The sequence below is a fragment of the Salmo trutta genome, chromosome 13, assembly GCF_901001165.1.
Source record: "Salmo trutta chromosome 13, fSalTru1.1, whole genome shotgun sequence".
Lineage (NCBI taxonomy): Eukaryota > Metazoa > Chordata > Actinopteri > Salmoniformes > Salmonidae > Salmo > Salmo trutta.
This window is the reverse complement of record NC_042969.1, coordinates 61,709,522-61,728,667: the sequence shown is the minus strand read 5'-3', so window position 1 is coordinate 61,728,667 and position 19,146 is coordinate 61,709,522. Positions and strand designations below refer to the sequence as shown.

At 42.9% G+C, this 19,146-nt stretch overlaps 1 protein-coding gene across 3 annotated transcripts in view; it reads left to right on the top strand.

Moving 5' to 3' along the window:
- Positions 1 to 1,996: 1,996 nt before the first annotated feature.
- LOC115206252 (periostin-like) overlaps positions 1,997 to 19,146 on the top strand; it is a 31,419-nt gene continuing 14,269 nt past the window's right edge. Inside the window, exons 1-7 of one of the 3 annotated variants that reach the window (XM_029772997.1) lie at positions 1,997 to 2,194; positions 2,704 to 2,802; positions 14,310 to 14,374; positions 14,823 to 14,980; positions 15,252 to 15,416; positions 15,709 to 15,867; positions 16,085 to 16,226. In XM_029772997.1, the coding sequence (XP_029628857.1) occupies positions 2,076 to 2,194; positions 2,704 to 2,802; positions 14,310 to 14,374; positions 14,823 to 14,980; positions 15,252 to 15,416; positions 15,709 to 15,867; positions 16,085 to 16,226 (907 nt within the window). In that variant the 5' untranslated portion in view covers positions 1,997 to 2,075. The remainder of the gene's footprint in view (positions 2,195 to 2,703; positions 2,803 to 14,309; positions 14,375 to 14,822; positions 14,981 to 15,251; positions 15,417 to 15,708; positions 15,868 to 16,084; positions 16,227 to 19,146) is intronic. The other 2 variants (XM_029772995.1, XM_029772996.1) reach the window with 2 other exon arrangements.

Here is a 19,146-nt window from a genome sequence, read left to right as displayed (position 1 = left end):
GCCTGGGTGTTAAAACACTGTCATTACTCTCTCATCTAACAGGGACATGCTGCTCCGGGAGATTGCCTGGTTCCTCTGGCTAATGGAAATACTTAATTATGGATTGCAGAGTGAATTGATTGTAGATTGTTTAATATGATTATAAACTGTAACAAATCACCATAGATGTGGTGGGACCCTGAGCCTGACTGTCAGTCTGTGGTGCTCTCATGCAAATTATTTTTCACTCATTGTTATGTTTGGCTTGACAATGACAGCGATTGGAGTTGGGAAACCTTGACTTTGGACTATGGGCTGAACATAACTGCTTGCATTCTCCAGCATGTGTCATAACCTGTAAGAGTTAGGGTTCAGGGGACATTTACTGTGTAGTTTCTGGTGTGTGTACTGTGTACTGTGTAGTTTCTGGTGTTTGTGCCGAATCTAGTGAACAGTAGGAGTGTTCTGTTCCTCTAACCAGAGAGAGAGAGACACTGCCCTCCCTGACGGTAGGGTTATCTCTATGGTCCTGCCGACCTCACATATCTCTGTCTCTCATAGCGCATGTGGAGCAGCTCAACACAGTGATTGACTTGTTAGTTGGTTTGTGTTGTGCAGACACATCTCTTCAATTAGCTCAGAGAAGAAATTTGATTTGATTGCTCCATTTCCAAAGGTACAGTAAAGTTGCACAGCTCACGCATTTGAAAATGAAATTTCAATCACATGCGAACAATCAACAGATCATAGAAATATATTATCTTATTCCCTTCTGTTAGAAGTTAGATGATAACTGACCCATATCACCCACACACACTGGCATGATTGTCTAGAGGGTTCTCTTCCTCAAAAACTTTTTAGAAGGGTGTTGTGTTTATCTGGATTTTTTATGCCGATAACACATCACTGGGATTTTCTCCAATTTGCCTCCCACAACAATTGAGTTTGTTAAATTATGAATTCTATTTTTTAAAGGCTCTATGGACATATGAGACACAGGCGTGTGTTTGTGGCATTGTTTGTTCCTCTCACGTGTAGGCAGAGAGTCTGAGCGAGGCTTCCTTCCCTAACATCTTTAGTGTATTAAAGAGTTCATCTGGCTCTGGTATTTACAGCCACACTCTGAACCCTCTCCTCTCCTCCACTCTCTTCACTTCTCCTCCCCTCCCCTCATCTCCTCTCCATAACATTCTCCTGTCCTCTCCTCAACACTCTCCCATCCTCTCCAATAGTCATGGACTCCTCTATGTCACACTCCCCTCAGTCCACTAGGTGGGGCTAAACACAAACTGTTACTTCTGACAGACTCCTTCTCACTCCTACCTCTTGAGTGTGTGAGTTTTGTTTATGTGGTTTAATAATTAGGAATTGATACACAGATCAGTGACTGGCACTGGAGGACTCAGCTCCTGTAGGCCCATCTAGAGTGTGTTTGTGGCTTTCTAAATCTGGAGGCCAGCTCTGTTCTGAATAAAATGACTTACAGCCTCCAGTGGTGCCTGCCTGTTCACAGAGGTGACTAACACTGCAATATGGTACCATGTCTGTCTGGACCTTGTCTGACTAGAACAAGATAACTCTCTGTCTAGCTACTTGTTTTCAGAAAGGAACGGTGGATGTATGTTCTGTCTTCTACATGCCAGTGTGGTTTCTACAGGTGTTTTCCATGGCATAAATGAATATCATATGTATGAGCTTGTATTGTGATTTTTTTGTTTGATTTTTCCTTACATTTAAACGTAATCTCAACAGAATCAGAAAGTATAAAATCTGAAGTGGGAGCAAATTATCAGTATCAAAATGATTACTAAATAAAAAATCTCAATGATGACAATACCTTCCATTAATCTTACAACTATTTCCCCGTATAGTAGCGTGTCGCACCACACAGTATTAGTGTAGAGTGCGTAACATGGTCTTGGAGGGGTGCTGGGTGGTCCAGGCGTGAGTCTGGCTTTGGTGTGTTCCATTCCTCCCTCTTAGTTCCTCAACCAGCCAGCCTAGTGAGTCTCTCCTACTATATAAGTTCCCTCTCCCAGCCTGCTCCCATTTCTCAGTGTTTCTGTGTACCTGGAGGAGTTTCCTGGGATATCATCATGAAGATCCTGTTTGCAGCTCTCCTTGCTGTGTTTGTCCTGTCTAACTTTGACGTGGCGGACTCCTCTTCTTATGATAAGATAGTCTACCACAGTAAAGTCAGGGCAAGAAAAGAGGGGTAAGTTTATTATTTTATATTAGTATTGTTATTATTATTATCATTAGTAGTAGTAGTAGAATTATTATTATTATTGCTATCATTATTTGTATAATTATTATTGTTATTATTATTGTTATTATTGCTGTTATTATTATCTGAAGGACTTGATCTGCATTCACTGATTTATGCTGATGCATACACAGTCTATATAAATGTGTCATGCAAAAGTTGTTTTTAATCCAAACTTTTGCTGAGTTGAAACGCTACTCTTTTTCTGCTTTTATGATCATTTACGGAAACAAATTATATCAGAGACTTTAATTCTGAATATGATTATTTCATAATTGCTAAATTAATCATGCTTTAAAGTTCACTAAATAACATTTAAGAGCTAATGTAAATTGCTATGTCCGAATCAAACAGACATACAGTATTTATTACATGGTATGCTGAGTGCGGAACACTTTAGATATTCCAAATGTGTTAATTTAACCATCTGTCTCCTCTGTTTCCCTGGCGACCGTTAGACCCAACGTGTGCGCTCTGCAGCAGGCCATGGGGACCAAGAAGAAGTACTTCAGCACGTGTCGTAATTGGTATCAAGGGGCCATCTGTGGAAAGAAAGCGTAAGTGACGTTTAGTTTTTTGGGGGTTCCTCCAGGACACATTCTTTCCTTTGGGTTGAAAGATTAATAATATGACACTGCTAGGTTAGGGTCAGAGCTTTGCTAGGGACCTCTGTACGGAACACAGAGGATGTGTCCCAAATTGCTCCGTATTACCTATATAGTGCACTAGTTTCGGTCCATAGGGGGTCATAAGGCTCTGGTCAAACGTAGTGCACAATACAAGGAATAGGGTGCCATTAGGGACACAGACATGGACCCAGGAATGATGTAGTCTCATGCGCCACACAGAAATGTCCAAATGGACACAGGGTGATCCCTAGTGCCATGGAAACTCATATGGACCACATAACTTCAGAGCAGAGCTTAATAATAACAATAATAATAATAATAATAATTTGGTGGGTGCTTATATTTGTCCTTTTCACACATGTATAAGTGTGTATTAATACACGTGTGAATTGGTAATGTGTTTTTTTCTTCCATATACCAACTCCCTCTGAGACACCCTCAGAGAGTGGGTTCACAGCCAAGGGTAACATTCCCTCACTTGGAAGTCAGTGTAACAGATTTATGTGCCTTTCGTGAGGCTTTGAATCAGTTCCAGAGTTGGATATGGTACGGATTATACAGTGTATGTGTTATGGTACGGATTATACGGAGGATGTGTTATGGTATGGATTATACGGGGTATGTGTTATGGTATGGATTATACGGGGTATGTGTTATGGTACGGATTATACGGGGTATGTGTTATGGTACGGATTATACGGGGTATGTGTTATGGTATGGATTATACGGGGGATGTGTTATGGTATGGATTATACGGGGTATGTGTTATGGTATGGATTATACAGGGTATGTGTTATGGTATGGTTTATACAGGGTATGTGGTATGGTACGGATTATACGGGGGATGTGTTATGGTATGGATTATACAGGGTATGTGTTATGGTATGGATTATACGGGGTATGTGTTATGGTATGGATTATACGGGGGATGTGTTATGGTATGGATTATACGGAGGATGTGTTATGGTATGGATTATACGGAGGATGTGTTATGGTACAGTTATACGGGGTATGTGTTATGGTATGGATTATACGGGGTATGTGTTTTGGTATGGATTATACGCGGGATGTGTTATGGTATGGATTATACGGGGTATGTGTTATGGTATGGATTATACGGGGGATGTGTTATGGTATGGATTATACGGGGTATGTGTTATGGTACGGATTATACGGGGTATGTGTTATGGTATGGATTATATGGGGTATGTGTTATGGTATGGATTATACGGGGGTTATGGTACGGATTATACGGGGTATGTGTTATGGTACGGATTATACGAAGGATGTGTTATGGTATGGATTATACGGGGGATGTGTTATGGAATGGATTATACGGAGTATGTGTTATGGTATGGATTATACGGGGTATGTATTATGGTACGGATTATACGGGGTATGTGTTATGGTATGGTTTATACGGGGTATGTGTTATGGTATGGATTATACGGGGGATGTGTTATGGTACGGATTATACGGGGGATGTGTTATGGTACGGATTATACGGGGGATGTGTTATGGTATGGTTTATACGGGGTATGTGTTATGGTATGGATTATACGGGGGATGTGTTATGGTACGGATTATACGGGGGATGTGTTATGGTATGGATTATACGGGGTATGTGTTATGGTACGGATTATACGGGGTATGTGTTATGGTACGGATTATACGGGGTATGTGTTATGGTACGGATTATACGGGGTATGTGTTATGGTACGGATATACGGGGTATGTGTTATGGTACGGGTTAAACGAGTATGTGTAGATTTACGATCACCCTTTAGAACCAGTCAGGGAGTTCCCTATATAGTGCACTACTTTTGACCAGAGCCAAAAGGAGTCCACTATATAGGGACAGGGTGCCATTTGGGACGCAGAAGGGAGTTTTAGGAAAGATAACAAAAGGTCTGTGTTATCTTTGACTAATTTTGCCACTAACATCAGAGGAAGGTCTAATGTACAGTGGGGGAAAAAAGTTGTTGATCCCCTGCTGATTTTGTACGTTTGCCCACTTACAAAGAAATGATCAGTCTATAACTTTAATAGTAGGTTTATTTTAACAGTGAGAGACAGAATAACAAAAAAAAATCCAGAAAAACGCATGTCAAAAATGTTATAAAATGACTAAGTCATGTTTTGCTGAGGGGTCAAATACTTATTTCCCTCATTAAAATGCAAATCAATTTTGCAACATTTTTGACATGTGTTTTTCTGAATTTTTTTGTTGTTATTCTGTCTCTCACTGTTCAAATAAACCTACCATTAAAATTATAGACTGATCCTCTTTGTCAGTGGGCAAACGTACAAAATCAGCAGGGGATCAAATACTTTTTTCCCCTACTGTATAAGGATGACCTGCCATCAAATACCCTCTCATCATCTTCATCCATGTTGAGAAACAAAGAGACCTTTAATGGTACTATGCCTGAACTTGAACTTGAGAGGGGAGAGTAGTTGAGAAAGATAGGTTTAATTAACATAAACATGAACAGCAGTCAAGATTAATCTAGGAGGATGACGGACCATCAAATACCATCTCTTCATCTAGTGTATGTTGGGAAACAAAGACTACTCTGAAGGAGAGTTCAGAGGGTTTAGTAATGAATGTCAAAGGAACAAGATTTAAGATTATACCCAAGCAAGCCTTCAACTCTTACATCAATGAACAATCCCAAACATTATAAAGGTCCTGGTTACTATGGTTATGATGGTTATTATGGTATGGTGAGCGTGGTCGCCGTAGGGACGCCACAGTGGTGCACCGCTGTTTCCTGGCTCTGATAGGGCAGTAATGTGTCAGCCATATTTACTGGTTGGAGGTTGAAACAGTGGAAACTCTTTGAGTACAGACAGAAAAGACAGAGCCCACATAGTACAGAGAGGTTTCCCACATAGTGCTGCTCACACGAAACAGACACAGTACAACCACATATTATAACAACCACATAGTATTTCAAGGATCACATTGGAAAAAAGTGTATTCCAATGTACTTTCATGTGAAATCTATTATTTCTTTCTACTTCTGAACTGTTTTAAACTGTATGGATTGTTTTACCAAAAAAAATACATCTAATCATAGAACAGAATGGTTCCCATGGTTCCAGCTCTCTTATTGACGTTCTGATCCATGCCGGACTCAGGTCATGTCCTAGTTCCCTATCATCAGTTTGACAGCATGGACTCTGCTGCTGGGTTGTGTTGCAAGGTGATGCACTTACACTATTAGATGATGAGCAGTAATAGTGTTCTATGTAGCTATGTTCCTGGATGCTGAGTAGTGTTCTATGTAGCTATGTTCCTGGACACTACGCAGTGTTCTATGTAGCTATGCTCCTGGATGCTGAGTAGTGTTCTATGTAGCTATGTTCCTGGATGCTGAGTAGTGTTCTATGTAGCAATGCTCCTGGATGCTGCGCAGTGTTCTATGTACAGTTGTGGCCAAAAGTTTTGAGAATGACACAAATATTAATTTTCACAAAGTTTGCTGCTTCAGTGTCTAGATATTTTAGTCAGATGTTACTATGGAATCCTGAAGTATGATTACAAGCATTTCATAATTGTCAAAGGCTTTTATTGACAATTATGTGAAGTTGATGCATAGAGTCAATATTTGCAATGTTGACCCTTCTTTTTCAAGACCTCTGCAATCCGCCCTGGCATGCTGTCAATTAACCTCCGGGCCACATCCTGACTGATGGCAGCTCATTCTTGCATAATCAATTCTTGGAGTTTGTCAGAATTTGTGGGGTTTTGTTTTTCCACCCACCTCTTGAGGATTGACCACAAGTTCTCAATGGGGTTAAGGTCTGGGGAGTTTCCTGGCCATGTACCCAAAATATTGATGTTTTCTTCCCCGAGCCACTTAGTTATCACTTTTGCCTTATGGCAAGGTGTCATTCATGCTGGAAAAGGCATTGTTCGTCACCAAACTGTTGGGAGAAGTTGCTCTCGGAGGATGTGTTGGTACCATTCTATATTCATGGCTGTGTTCTTAGGCAAAATTGTGAGTGAGCCCACTCCCTTGGCTGAGAAGCAACCCCACACATGAATGGTCTCAGGATGCTTTACTGTTGGCATGACACAGAACTGATGGTAGCGCTCACCTTGTCTTCTCCGGACAAGCTTTTTTCCGGGTGCCCCAAACAATCGGAAAGGGGATTCATCAGAGAAAATGACTTTACTCCAGTCCTCAGCAGTCCAATCCCTGTACCTTTTGCAGAATATCAGTCTGTCCCTGATGTTTTTCCTGGAGAGAAGTGGCTTCTTTGCTGCCATTCTTGACACCAGGCCATCCTCCAAAAGTCTTCATCTCACTGTGCGTACAGATGCACCCACACCTGCCTGCTGCCATTCCTGAGCAAGCTCTGTACTGGTGGTGCCCCGATCCCGCAGCTGAATCAACTTTAGGAGACGGTCCTGGCGCTTGCTGGACTTTCTTGGGCGCCCTGAAGCCTTCTTCACAACAATTGAACCGCTCTCCTTGAAGTTCTTGATGATCCGATAAATGGTTGATTTAGGTGCAATCTTACTGGCAGCAATATCCTTGCCTGTGAAACCCTTTTTGTGCAAAGCAATGATGACGGCACGTGTTTCCTTGCAGGTAACCATGTTTGACAGAGGAAGAACAATGATTCCAAGCACCACCCTCCTTTTGAAGCTTCCAGTCTGTTATTCGAACTCAATCACCATGACAGAGTGATTTCCAGCCTAGTCCTTGTCAACATTCACACCTGTGTTAACGAGAGAATCATTGACATGATGTCAGCTGGTCCTTTTGTGGCAGGGCTGAAATGCAGTGGAAATGTTTTTTAGGGATTCAGTTCATTTGTATGGCAAATAGGGACTTTGCAATTAATTGCAATTCATCTGATCATTCTTCATAACATTCTGGAGTATATGCAAATTGCCATCATACAAACTGAGGCAGCAGACTTTGTAAAAATGTATATTTGTGTCATTCTCAAAACTTTTGGCCACGACTGTAGCTATGCTCCTGGATGCTGAGTAGTGTTCTATGTACTTATACTCCTGCATACTGAGTAGTGTTCTATGTAGCTATGCTCCTGGATGTTGAGTAGTGTTCTATGTAGCTATGCTCCTGGATACTGAGTAGTGTTCGGTGGTGCTATGCTCTTGGATGCTGAGTAGTGTTCTATGTAGCTATGCTCCTGGATGCTGAGCAGTGTTCTATGCTCCTGGATGCTGAGTAGTGTTCTATGCTCCTGGATACTGAGTAGTGTTCTATGCTGCTGGATGCTGAGTAGTGTTCTATGTAGCTATGCTGCTGGATGCTGAGCAGTGTTCTATGCTCCTGGATGCTGAGTAGTGTTCTATGCTAGCTATCCTCCTGGATACTGAGTAGTGTTCTATGCTCCTGGATACTGAGTAGTGTTCTATGCTGCTGGATGCTGAGTAGTGTTCTATGTAGCTATGCTGCTGGATGCTGAGCAGTGTTCTATGCTCCTGGATGCTGAGTAGTGTTCTATGTAGCTATGCTCCTGGATGCTGAGTAGTATTCTATGCTAGCTATGCTCCTGGATACTGAGTAGTGTTCTATGCTCCTGGATGCTGAATAGTGTTCTATGCTAGCTATCCTCCTGGATACTGAGCAGTGTTCTATGCTCCTGGATACTGAGTCGTGTTCTATGCTCCTGGATACTGAGTAGTGTTCTATGTTCCTGGATGCTGAGTAGTGTTCTATGTAGCTATGCTGCTGAATGCTGAGTAGTGTTCTATGCTAGCTATGCTCCTGGATACTGAGTAGTGTTCTATGCTAGCTATGCTCCTGGATACTGAGTAGTGTTCTATGCTCCTGGATACTGAGTAGTGTTCTATGCTCCTGGATACTGAGTACTGTTCTATGCTCCTGGATACTAAGTAGTGTGCTATGCTCCTGGATACTAAGTAGTGTTCTATGCTCCTGGATGCTGAGTAGTGTTCTATGCTCCTGGATGCTGAGTAGTGTTCTATGCTCCTGGATACTAAGTAGTGTTCTATGCTCCTGGATGCTGAGTAGTGTTCTATGCTCCTGGATACTAAGTAGTGTTCTATGCTCCTGGATGCTGAGTAGTGTTCTATGCTCCTGGATGCTGAGTAGTATTCTATGCTAGCTATGCTCCTGGATACTGAGTAGTGTTCTATGCTCCTGGATGCTGAATAGTGTTCTATGCTAGCTATCCTCCTGGATACTGAGCAGTGTTCTATGCTCCTGGATACTGAGTAGTGTTCTATGTTCCTGGATGCTGAGTAGTGTTCTATGTAGCTATGCTGCTGAATGCTGAGTAGTGTTCTATGCTAGCTATGCTGCTGAATGCTGAGTAGTGTTCTATGCTAGCTATGCTCCTGGATGCTGAGTAGTGTTCTATGCTCCTGGATGCTGAGTAGTGTTCGCTACAACATACTTCCATGGTTGGTTTCATTGACTCTCCCCTTAAACTGCCCTTAACAACTTCTGAGTCTTTTGGAGAGGATCAGCTTGAGCAAAATGATGTATCACTGATGTATCACTGATCTACAAATAGTATTCCCTGACAAATAATAGTATTTGTCGAACCTGGGTCCAGCAACTGTCAAGCCAACACCTTAACTGTTACACCAACAGGTCCAAACCTCTTGGCCTAACTGTTAATGTGTTGGCTTGACATTCGCTGGATCAGGATTCGAGTCCCGGTGTGGACTACCTTCCGAAATCGCTACAACATTCTTCCATGGTTGGTTTCATTGACTTTCCCCTTAAACTGCCCCTAATTGACCCATTTTAAGCTTCAACCTCCGAGTCTGTTGGAGACGATCAGCTTGAGCAATGTGAGGTGCGGAACATTTCCTAGCATTTTCTACCTGCAGCAAACCTAACGGATAATGCTGGATAGAACCCCCCCCCCCCCCCCCCCCACAAAAAACAACCAAAACAACTGGCCCTGCTCATAATGATAGGCCACATCATTGGTAATGATCTGTTTATTGGACACAGCACAGTTTTCTCCATTGACCAGATGCCAGCACTACAGTAGTATTGGTTTGGCTAGCTGACATACAGAGAGCTCCAGTCTAAAGTAGAGCTGCTGACCAGACAGAGGGAAGTTTCCGACCCCGGGGCCAGGCCAGAGGGAGTCTTGGTTCTCCTGTATGTGCGTGGGAGAGTGGAGATGGTTTTGCTGACTGTGCCTCATCAGGGCATGTGTGATCTCATGCCTGGCTCGTCCCCCCACTCTTCCTCTTCTCTTCTCTGTGTTTCCAGGGGCTAAGTTCAAAAGAAGGCAACTATGGCAGTCAGCCATGAGCCATGAGCCATGAGCCATGACCTCTCCTCATCTGGCATCATACCCTATTCCCTCAAACTCAAATCTGGACCTCGAAGTCAGTTCCACTGCGTTTTTTCATAGTTTCCCTCTAATCAGAGACTGATTTAGACCTGGGACACCAGGTGGATGCAATTAATGATCAGGTAGAACAGAAAACCAGCAGGCTCCAGACCTCTTAGGGTAAGAGTTGAATACATCTGTCCTATATAGTGCAATACTTTTGACCAGAGCCCTATGGGTCCCTATGGGTCCTGGTCAAAGAGGTGCATTATATAGAAAATAGGGTGCCACACTGTAGCTTCATTCTCTGTCGTTATGAAGGAAACAAGCCACTGTAAACCTCACTCCATCCTGCCCTCGACCCCTTCTCTCTCCAGTCAAACTCTGTTGATTTAGACAAGGCTGTCTTGTCCTGTTATGGACCCAGCTACCACTGGAACACTGGAGATCATGTGGAAATGTTTTTCTGGTTTGCAGACGTCCCAGGAGGACCGCTGATGAAGAAGCACAGCTGGACTTAAGTTCCAAGCCACCAAAGACGGAACAACAAGCAACCATTATTCAAAAACCATTACTCTGGAAAAAGAAACTAAACCTCCAACTACCATCATCCAAAAAGGAGTTAGTGAGTTATCTAGGATCAGCATCATGCAGGGTGAGCTCATTGGGCACAGATGTAAATTCAACTTCTAATTTTGTTAAAATATCCTGGAAACAACGTTGATTCAACCAGTGTGTGCCCAGCGTATGTTCATACAGCATAAAGCTTTCTACAGAGATCTGTAACCCACAATAGATATTTCAGTTTCACAACCATGTAAGGTCTGGTCCACTTCAAACTGGACATCCATCTCCTACTATAACCTACTTCATGTATCATTGTATTTGTATATTCAGCATTTGCTGGTTTGTTGTACTGTTTAGAATTTCTGCAGCTGAAAACAGTGGAATAGCGTGCTGTCCAATGGTGTACTTGTACATCACACTGCCTCACGTCTGCCTCTGGCTCAGAAAAGGCTTACTTACATTTTACATTTTAGTCATTTCTTATTCTTAAACAGTGGAATACACCCTGTGGCATTTACTGGCATATCATAAGGCAATGTCTGTGAGTTCTCCTCTCTCAACAATACCTCTGGCTCTGCACAAATTGAATCATACTTGTTCTGCTTTAACAAGTCATGTCATGGTTTATGAGGTGTGGGATTATGAAATGGACTAGCTAGGTGGTTCTAGAATGCGTCCCAAATGGCACCCTTTCTCCTTTATAGTGCACTACTTTTGATCAGTGCCCATAGGGCTCTGGTCAAAAGTAGTGCACAATATATAGAGTAGGGTGCCATTTAGGACTCAGAGTAGTGTCCTTCTGTGGTTTTTGTCTATTAAAACAAGGAAGGGCTCTGCTTATAATAAATTAATTTAACTTTGATTCCTACTTGGTACCCATGTGGTACTGTTTACAGTTTGAATACCTTTATAGGAGCTGATTACCACTAAAGAGAGAGATGGAGAGTAGTTACGGGGCCTCTGGGGTTTCTCCGAGTGGATAAATCAGACTTTCACTGTACTGTAACTCTCACTCACATTCAAAGTGTGCACAAACACACACACACACACACACACACACACACACACACACACAGATACACTCACTCTCGCACACACACACCCATGAACACGCACACACACACTCAGACATGCTGATCTACAGGGTAAGGCCCTTTATATAGCTAACAGCTGCAGGTTGGATTTCCACCTCTTTATATCTTAATAATTCTTTGTAGTAATGTATAGCTACTGTGTCCTGTCCTGTCCCCATTCAATTAGAATAACAGAACTTCACTTCACATGTTGATACAAGTCTCAAACCATCTAACAGCTGTCTGGGTGGACGAGATTACAAAAGGCACCCTACTCCTTTCATAGCGCTTTACTTTTGACCTGAGCCCTATTGGCCCTGCTCAAAAGTAGCGCACTATAAAGGGAATAGGGTGCCAAATGGGACATATTCCATGTATTCATATGACACCTCTGCACATGGACTGTGTCAAATTCTGATGTTTTGTAATCTCGTCCACCCAGACAGCTGTTAGATGTTTTGAGACATGTATCAACATGTGAAGTTGATGTGAGTTTCAAGTTCCTTGGTTTCCACATCACCAACAAACTATCATGGTCCAAACATACCAAGACAGTCATGAAGAGGGCACGACAAAACTGGCTTCACAACCGCAGACCATGTGTATGGCGACGTGAGGGCGAGCGGTTTGCTGATGTTAACGTTGTCGTGACATTCATCTGCCGCCATCACCTCATGTTTTAGCATGATAATGCATGGCCCTATGTCGCAAGGATCTGTACACAATTCCTGGTAGTTGAAAATGTCCCAGTTCTTCCATGGCCTGTATACTCACCAGACTTGTCACCCATTGAGCTTGTTTGGGATGCTCTGATCCACGCCCCTACCTTTTTTTTTTACGGTATCTGTGACCAACAGATGCATATCTATATTCCCAGTCATGTGTAATCAATCCATAGATTAGGGCCTAATGAATTAATTTAAATTGACTGATTTCTTTATATGAACTGAAACAGTAAAACCTTTGAAATAGTTGTATTTTGCATTTATATTTTTGTTCAGTATATATATGGAGATAGTTTAGTGCCTAAAATAAGGGGTTGAATACAGGTCAAAAAATGTATATATAGTTTCCTGATCTTTTTTGTACTGTATCTCTCAGATATAGGACAGACATTTCAGAACAAACTCTCTCCTTGGGACCCCAAGGGGTGCACGTTTAGGATTTTGTCCTAGCAATACACAGCTGATTCAAATAATCAACTAATCATCAGGCATTGATCACTTGAATCAGCTGTATACTGTTAGGGCAAAAACCAAAACGTGTTCCCTTTGGGGTTCTGAGGACCGAGTTTGGGAAACGCTGCTCTAGAGGGTTAAGGCAATGGTCTCTTGGAAACATTCCTTGTATATCATGGTAACGTTCCTATGGAAATGTTAGTTAATGACTTAAAGTTGTGGGAATGCTTGTTGTTAGCTGGGTTGTAATGTCATGGAGTTTAATTAAAGATCCTCTGAAAACCTAATGAGGCCTGTTCTGTGTTTTTGTCTCTGTGATTACGATTGCTTTTAAAAGCTGTTTGATTTAGATGAAAGATTACAGTGCCATTTCCTCCCATCATTTCCCCCCCAAGTCATTTCTAATGAGCTAGTCTGTTACAGTTTCCACATAGCCCATTCAATAGTTTGTGGTAAATGCGAGAGTTGAAAAGTTATATTTCATAACCAAGGTTTCCGACTGCTTATGGATTTGATTGCAACGCGCTACTTCAAGAGACAAAACATAATGTCTTAGAGCTTAGCCAAGGCTGAATCATGGACTAGAGGGCGAGACTAATTGTTTAGTTGCAAAGGGGCAGGGTCCTTGGTAAATGGCACCCTATTCCCTACAAAGTGCATTATATATGGAATAGGGTGCCATTCTGGAGGCAGACATAGTTTATGTATGCATACAATGTGGTAGCGTTACCCTGGAGGCGTGCTGGCCTGGGCCCTGGGACTACATGGCCTTATGGGTAATAAAACAGATAATGAGGACCATGTGGAAACATCTGAACACACACACACATACACACACACAGGAGCATGAAACAGCCTTTTAATAAAGACATTAGTGATGATTCAGCTGAAATATACTAGGATGAACTCCAGGATAAATATACGATGTGCTCTGATGTACTGAAAGACCTTCTAGAACACTGTAATTACATGGGATGTGGGGAATCACTGTTTATGTACCCCGACTCTGAATATTCAAACAGAGGATAGGGTATGTGACCTGTCCGTCTGTCTGTGTCTGTGTCTGTGTGTCGTCTCTGTCTCTAAAGCGTGATCTGTGTGGGATGTCTCCATCTCTCCCTCCTTTCTGTCTCTAACGTGTGTGTCCCTGTGTTGTCTGTAGGACGGTGCTGTATGAGGGATCTGTCCCTAAACATGACGTGTCTGTGTCACTATGTCTGTAGGACGGTGCTGTATGAGTTTATGCGTGATCTGTCTGTGATGCATTGTCTATGTCTCTGAACTTAGTCTATCTGGGTCTCTCTGTCTATAGGACGGTGCTGTATGAGTGCTGTCCAGGGTACATGAAGCTGGACGGAATGAAAGGATGCCCTGCAGGTATGTAGCTACAGTTGGTTACAGTATATGTAATGTTATAGGGTACAAGATATGCAATGTATTTTTGCAGTGCACTTAATGTTATAGTGTACTTCAAATGTTAAACAAGAGGTTCAACGAAGACATAACAAGGGGTATTACGTTTTCTCATTAAATTCACGAGTCACAACGCCACACCAACATAAAGATTCCGCTGGCACATCGTCCTACCCCTGCATGTTTCCTTTTAGCTTCATCCGTCTGTTTTGGGGGTTCTTTAGGGTTGTTAGAGTTGTTTCAAGGAGACTTGTGTGCATCCCAAATGGCCCCCTATTCCCTATGTACTGCACTTCTTTAGGGCTCTGGTCAAAAGTAGTGCATTGTATAGGTTATAGGATGCCATTTGGGATTATCCCCGGTATGTAGGTGGATGTAGTCATCATGGTACCTTCTATTCCCTGTTCCACAGTGGCCCCTATAGACAATGTGTATGGTACCTTGGGCCTGGTCAAGGCCATCTCCACCCAGGAATACGCTCACATCTCCAAGCTGAGGGAGGAGATAGAGGGATCTGGGTCATACACCTTCTTCGCTCCCAGCAACGATGCCTGGGACTTGTTAGATGAGGTAAGTCAGGATAAGTGTTATCTCTTACATCTGGAAAATTCCAGGTAAGTCAGATAATCAGTTGAATCCACCAGTGATAGTTTTAGTTTTTTTCAGTGCCAAAACCATTCTGTGCTTGTAATGTGACCATTTAAAAGAGCTACAACATAAACACCAGAATGTGTGGTTGATTGACCTGAACCCTACAGTCAGTTGCTGTAAGTCTTTGTCATCACTTTATGTTAAGTATTTATGTTATCTTAAGCCTTTCTATTCTGCATTTCTTTAACAGGAAGTGCGTAGCGCGTTGGTGAGCAATGTGAACATTGAGCTGTACAATGCTCTGCACTACCACATGGCTAACAAACGCCTGCTGACCAAAGACCTGAAGAACGGCCTGGTGGTCGACTCCATGTACAACGACCTGGGACTCTACATCAACCACTACTCCAACGGGGTGAGCATCCCACTAGACCTACACAACATCATCTTTCTGCATCCCAAATGGCACCCTACTCCATTTTTAGTGCACTATTTTGACCAGCGCCCATGGAATGTATTGGAAATCTGATGGTTTCCATGCCATGAGATAGGAAAGTTGCCATCATGGAAAGCTAAGGCTTTATTGTGTGCAGGTAGTTAGTTGTTGAAGGCTGTGTTGAGTGCACATTGGAGAGTTAAGGACAGTATGCTGTTGTGTGTTGTGTGCAGATACTGACTGTGCTGTGCATGTCCTATGTGGTGTGTTGTTATGTATGAAGATCGTGACGGTGAACTGTGCCAGGATTATCCATGGCAACCAGGTTGCCACCAACGGAGTGGTGCATATCATCGACCGTGTCATCACTGCCGTGGGCAACACCATCCAGGATGTCATCGAGGTTGACGATGACCTCACCACTCTCAGTGTAAGTCTTCTCTTCTCTTTATGCCCTTTTCTACCTTTCCTTTTCTACCTTTCCTTTCCTACCTTTCCTTTCCTACCTTTTTCATCTATATCTTTTCTCCTCTTTTCTCCTTTTCTCTTCTCATCTCGTCTTTTTCATTCTATTTTTTTCGATTTATCGATTCATACAGTAGTAATGGAGCATATGATGGAGGATATGATGTGTTTTCTCCCTACAGGAAGTGGCTCTGGCCTCAGGCCTGCTGGACAAGCTGGGACAACCCGGCCAGTACACCCTGTTCGCCCCCACCAACGATGCCTTCGCCAAGCTGGACTCAGACGTGCTTCAACGACTGATGGGTGACAAGGGTGTCCTCCAAGGTAAACCAAACCGCTGGGCCAGGCTTCAGAGCTCCATCACTTCTCTGGAATTCCTTCTAGAAATACAGAGAGCAGCTCACAGGAGAGTACTTTAAAGCAGAGGGGAGACATAGAGACTTTATATAGATCTCCAACCTCAGGCCATATCCATGTGTAACGAGATGAAGGTGCAGGAAAAGTAACTCAATGGTTCCCGCTCGCCATGTTTGCAGGGCTGAGTAACCGCAGAGTTTTTACACGTAAGCGCTTTTTCCTACTAAAAACAAATGGAGCCAACTAGTTACAGTCTGTGCTGTGGATATGTAATCCTCAGGCAGTTGGCAAACTGAGCGTTCACCACAGTTGTGGGAGTGAGTAATAAAAAAGAAAAGAGCTCTTGTTTCAGATGTTGGATCACATATGGCCTACGAAATAATGGCTATTCAGACATACACTTTCATATGGTGAAGCTTTTTGATAATTTGACAAGTTTACAATCTAAACATTTACCGTCACACTATAATTTATGTCTGGGTGGCACTCCCATAATAAAATATTCTAACTTGTTCAAAAATATTTCCAAAGAGGTGTCGTTCATATGGTGCTAAACACCACAGGGCAGGAAGCAGAAAGCAGCTGGCTCTGCCTGTGTCCGAAATAGCAACCCATTCCCTACATTCCCTACCTCATACGGCTCTGGTCAAAAGTAGTGCACTGTATAGAGAATAGGGTGTCATTTTGGGACACATCCCAGTCAGAGGGTTGGGACTGGAAAGGTTCAGAAGGTTGAGAGCATTAGAAGGGTTGGCAGTGGAAAGGTTCAGAAGGTTCAGAGGATTAGGAGGGTTGGCAGTGGAAAGGTTCAGAAGGTTCAGAGCATTAGGAGGGTTGGCAGTGGAAAGGTTCAGAAGGTTCAGAGCATTAGAAGGGTTGGCAGTGGAAAGGTTCAGAAGGTTCAGAGCATTAGGAGGGTTGGCAGTGGAAAGGTTCAGAAGGTTCAGAGCATTAGAAGGGTTGGCAGTGGAAAGGTTCAGAAGGTTCAGAGCATTAGGAGGGTTTGCAGTGGAAAGGTTCAGAAGGTTCAGAGCATTAGGAGGGTTGGCAGTGGAAAGGTTCAGAAGGTTCAGAGCATTAGAAGGGTTGGCAGTGGAAAGGTTCAGAAGGTTCGGAGCATTAGAAGGGTTGGCAGTGGAAAGGTTCAGAAGGTTCAGAGCATTAGGAGGGTTGGCAGTGGGGTGATGATCCCTAACGTCCCTGAGCTGTGAGATCCCACCACTTCACACACAGTCAAACAGAGTCAAACACAGCAGTAAAACAGTCTCCCTGCACTCACTAGTCTCCCAACACCAGGGCCCAAGGGATGTAAGGGATCTCCAGGTCTCCCGAGTTTCATAGTCTGCGTCCCATATGGCACTTGATTCCCTATTTAGTGCACTAATTTTGACCAGGGCCCATAAGGATCTGGTCAAAAGTTGAGCACCTAAAGGCCCAGTGCAGTCCCAAAAAATATTTCCTGTGTTTTATATACACTCAGTGGCCAGTTTATTACCTACACCCATCTAGTACTGGGTCTAAAAAGTTGTTCAATTTGTATCAAGGGACATAACATGTGCCAGGAAAACATTCCCCACACCATTACACTACCGCCACCAGCCTGTATCATTGACATCAGGCACGATGGGGTCATGGACTCATGCTGCTTATGCCAAATCCTGACTTTGCCATCAGCATGAGGCAACATGAACCGGGATTCGCCGGACCAGGCAATGCTTTTCCACTCCTCAATTATCCAGTGTTGATGATCGCGTGCCCACTGGAGCCACTTCTTCTTGTTTTAAGCTGATAGAAGTGGAACTCGGTCTGCAATAGCCCATCGGTGACAAGGACCGTCGAGTTGTGCGTTCCGAGATACCGTTCTGCACATCACTGTTGTACTGCGCCATTATTTGCGTGTTTGTTTGTCGCACCATTCTCTCCAATCCCTAGACCGTTTCTGAGATACTGGAACCGGCGCACCTGGCACCGACGATCATACCACGCTCCAAGTCGCTTAGGTCACTTGTTTTTCCCATTCTAATGTCCATGTGAACAGTAACTGGATGCCTTCATATAGCAAGCCACGGCCATAGGAACAAACTATTTCCGTGAATGGGGTGGTGCACCTAATAAACTGTCCACTGACTGTATACTTCCATATACAGTATTTTGGAAAATGTGGAAATTATGATAATGCTCTTTTAATCTTTACATCTTTTACCTTTGTTAGGTTCAGTTTGATAATGTGCACCTGCTCATTAGTTAGCTAGCTTAGTAGCTTTAGCTTGTTAACTGAGCCAGGCAGTCACACACACTTCATATGAAACAAATTGGGTGGTAAGTGCAGCACAATGCACACAACGCTAAATGCTTTACCAAACTAGCTATCTAGCAAGATGATGAAGAAATCATTTTAATTCACTCTCCATTTTCCCATACTTCCAGTGCCAGTTCGCTTGTTAGCTAACGTTAGCTAAACGGTTAGCATCTCCATTTAGCACAACATACAGTAGCTACTCCACCGAATCTAGACAGCTAACAGGCAGCTGCTTCATTCAAAAATGAATCCATTGTGGTTTACTTACAATGTTGCTATCTACACTAGTAATTTATTTGTGGCCATCTGGTTAGTATCAACAAGGGCTTACTACAAATTCTAGCTAGCAACAACATTAGCGCGGTTCTTACTGTTGGCTATATTGTAAAAATGTATGAAAACAAACATTTGCTTTTGGTCTTTATTTAAGTTTAGGGTTAGGCATAAGGTTAGCAGTGTGGTTAAGGTTAGGGTTAGGTTTAAAATCACATTTTACGAAGAGAAATTGTAGAAATAGGTGGGGTTTATGACTTTGTGGCTGTGGTAACTAATGATGACCCATTAGCACAGCTTGCTAGTTGTCTTACA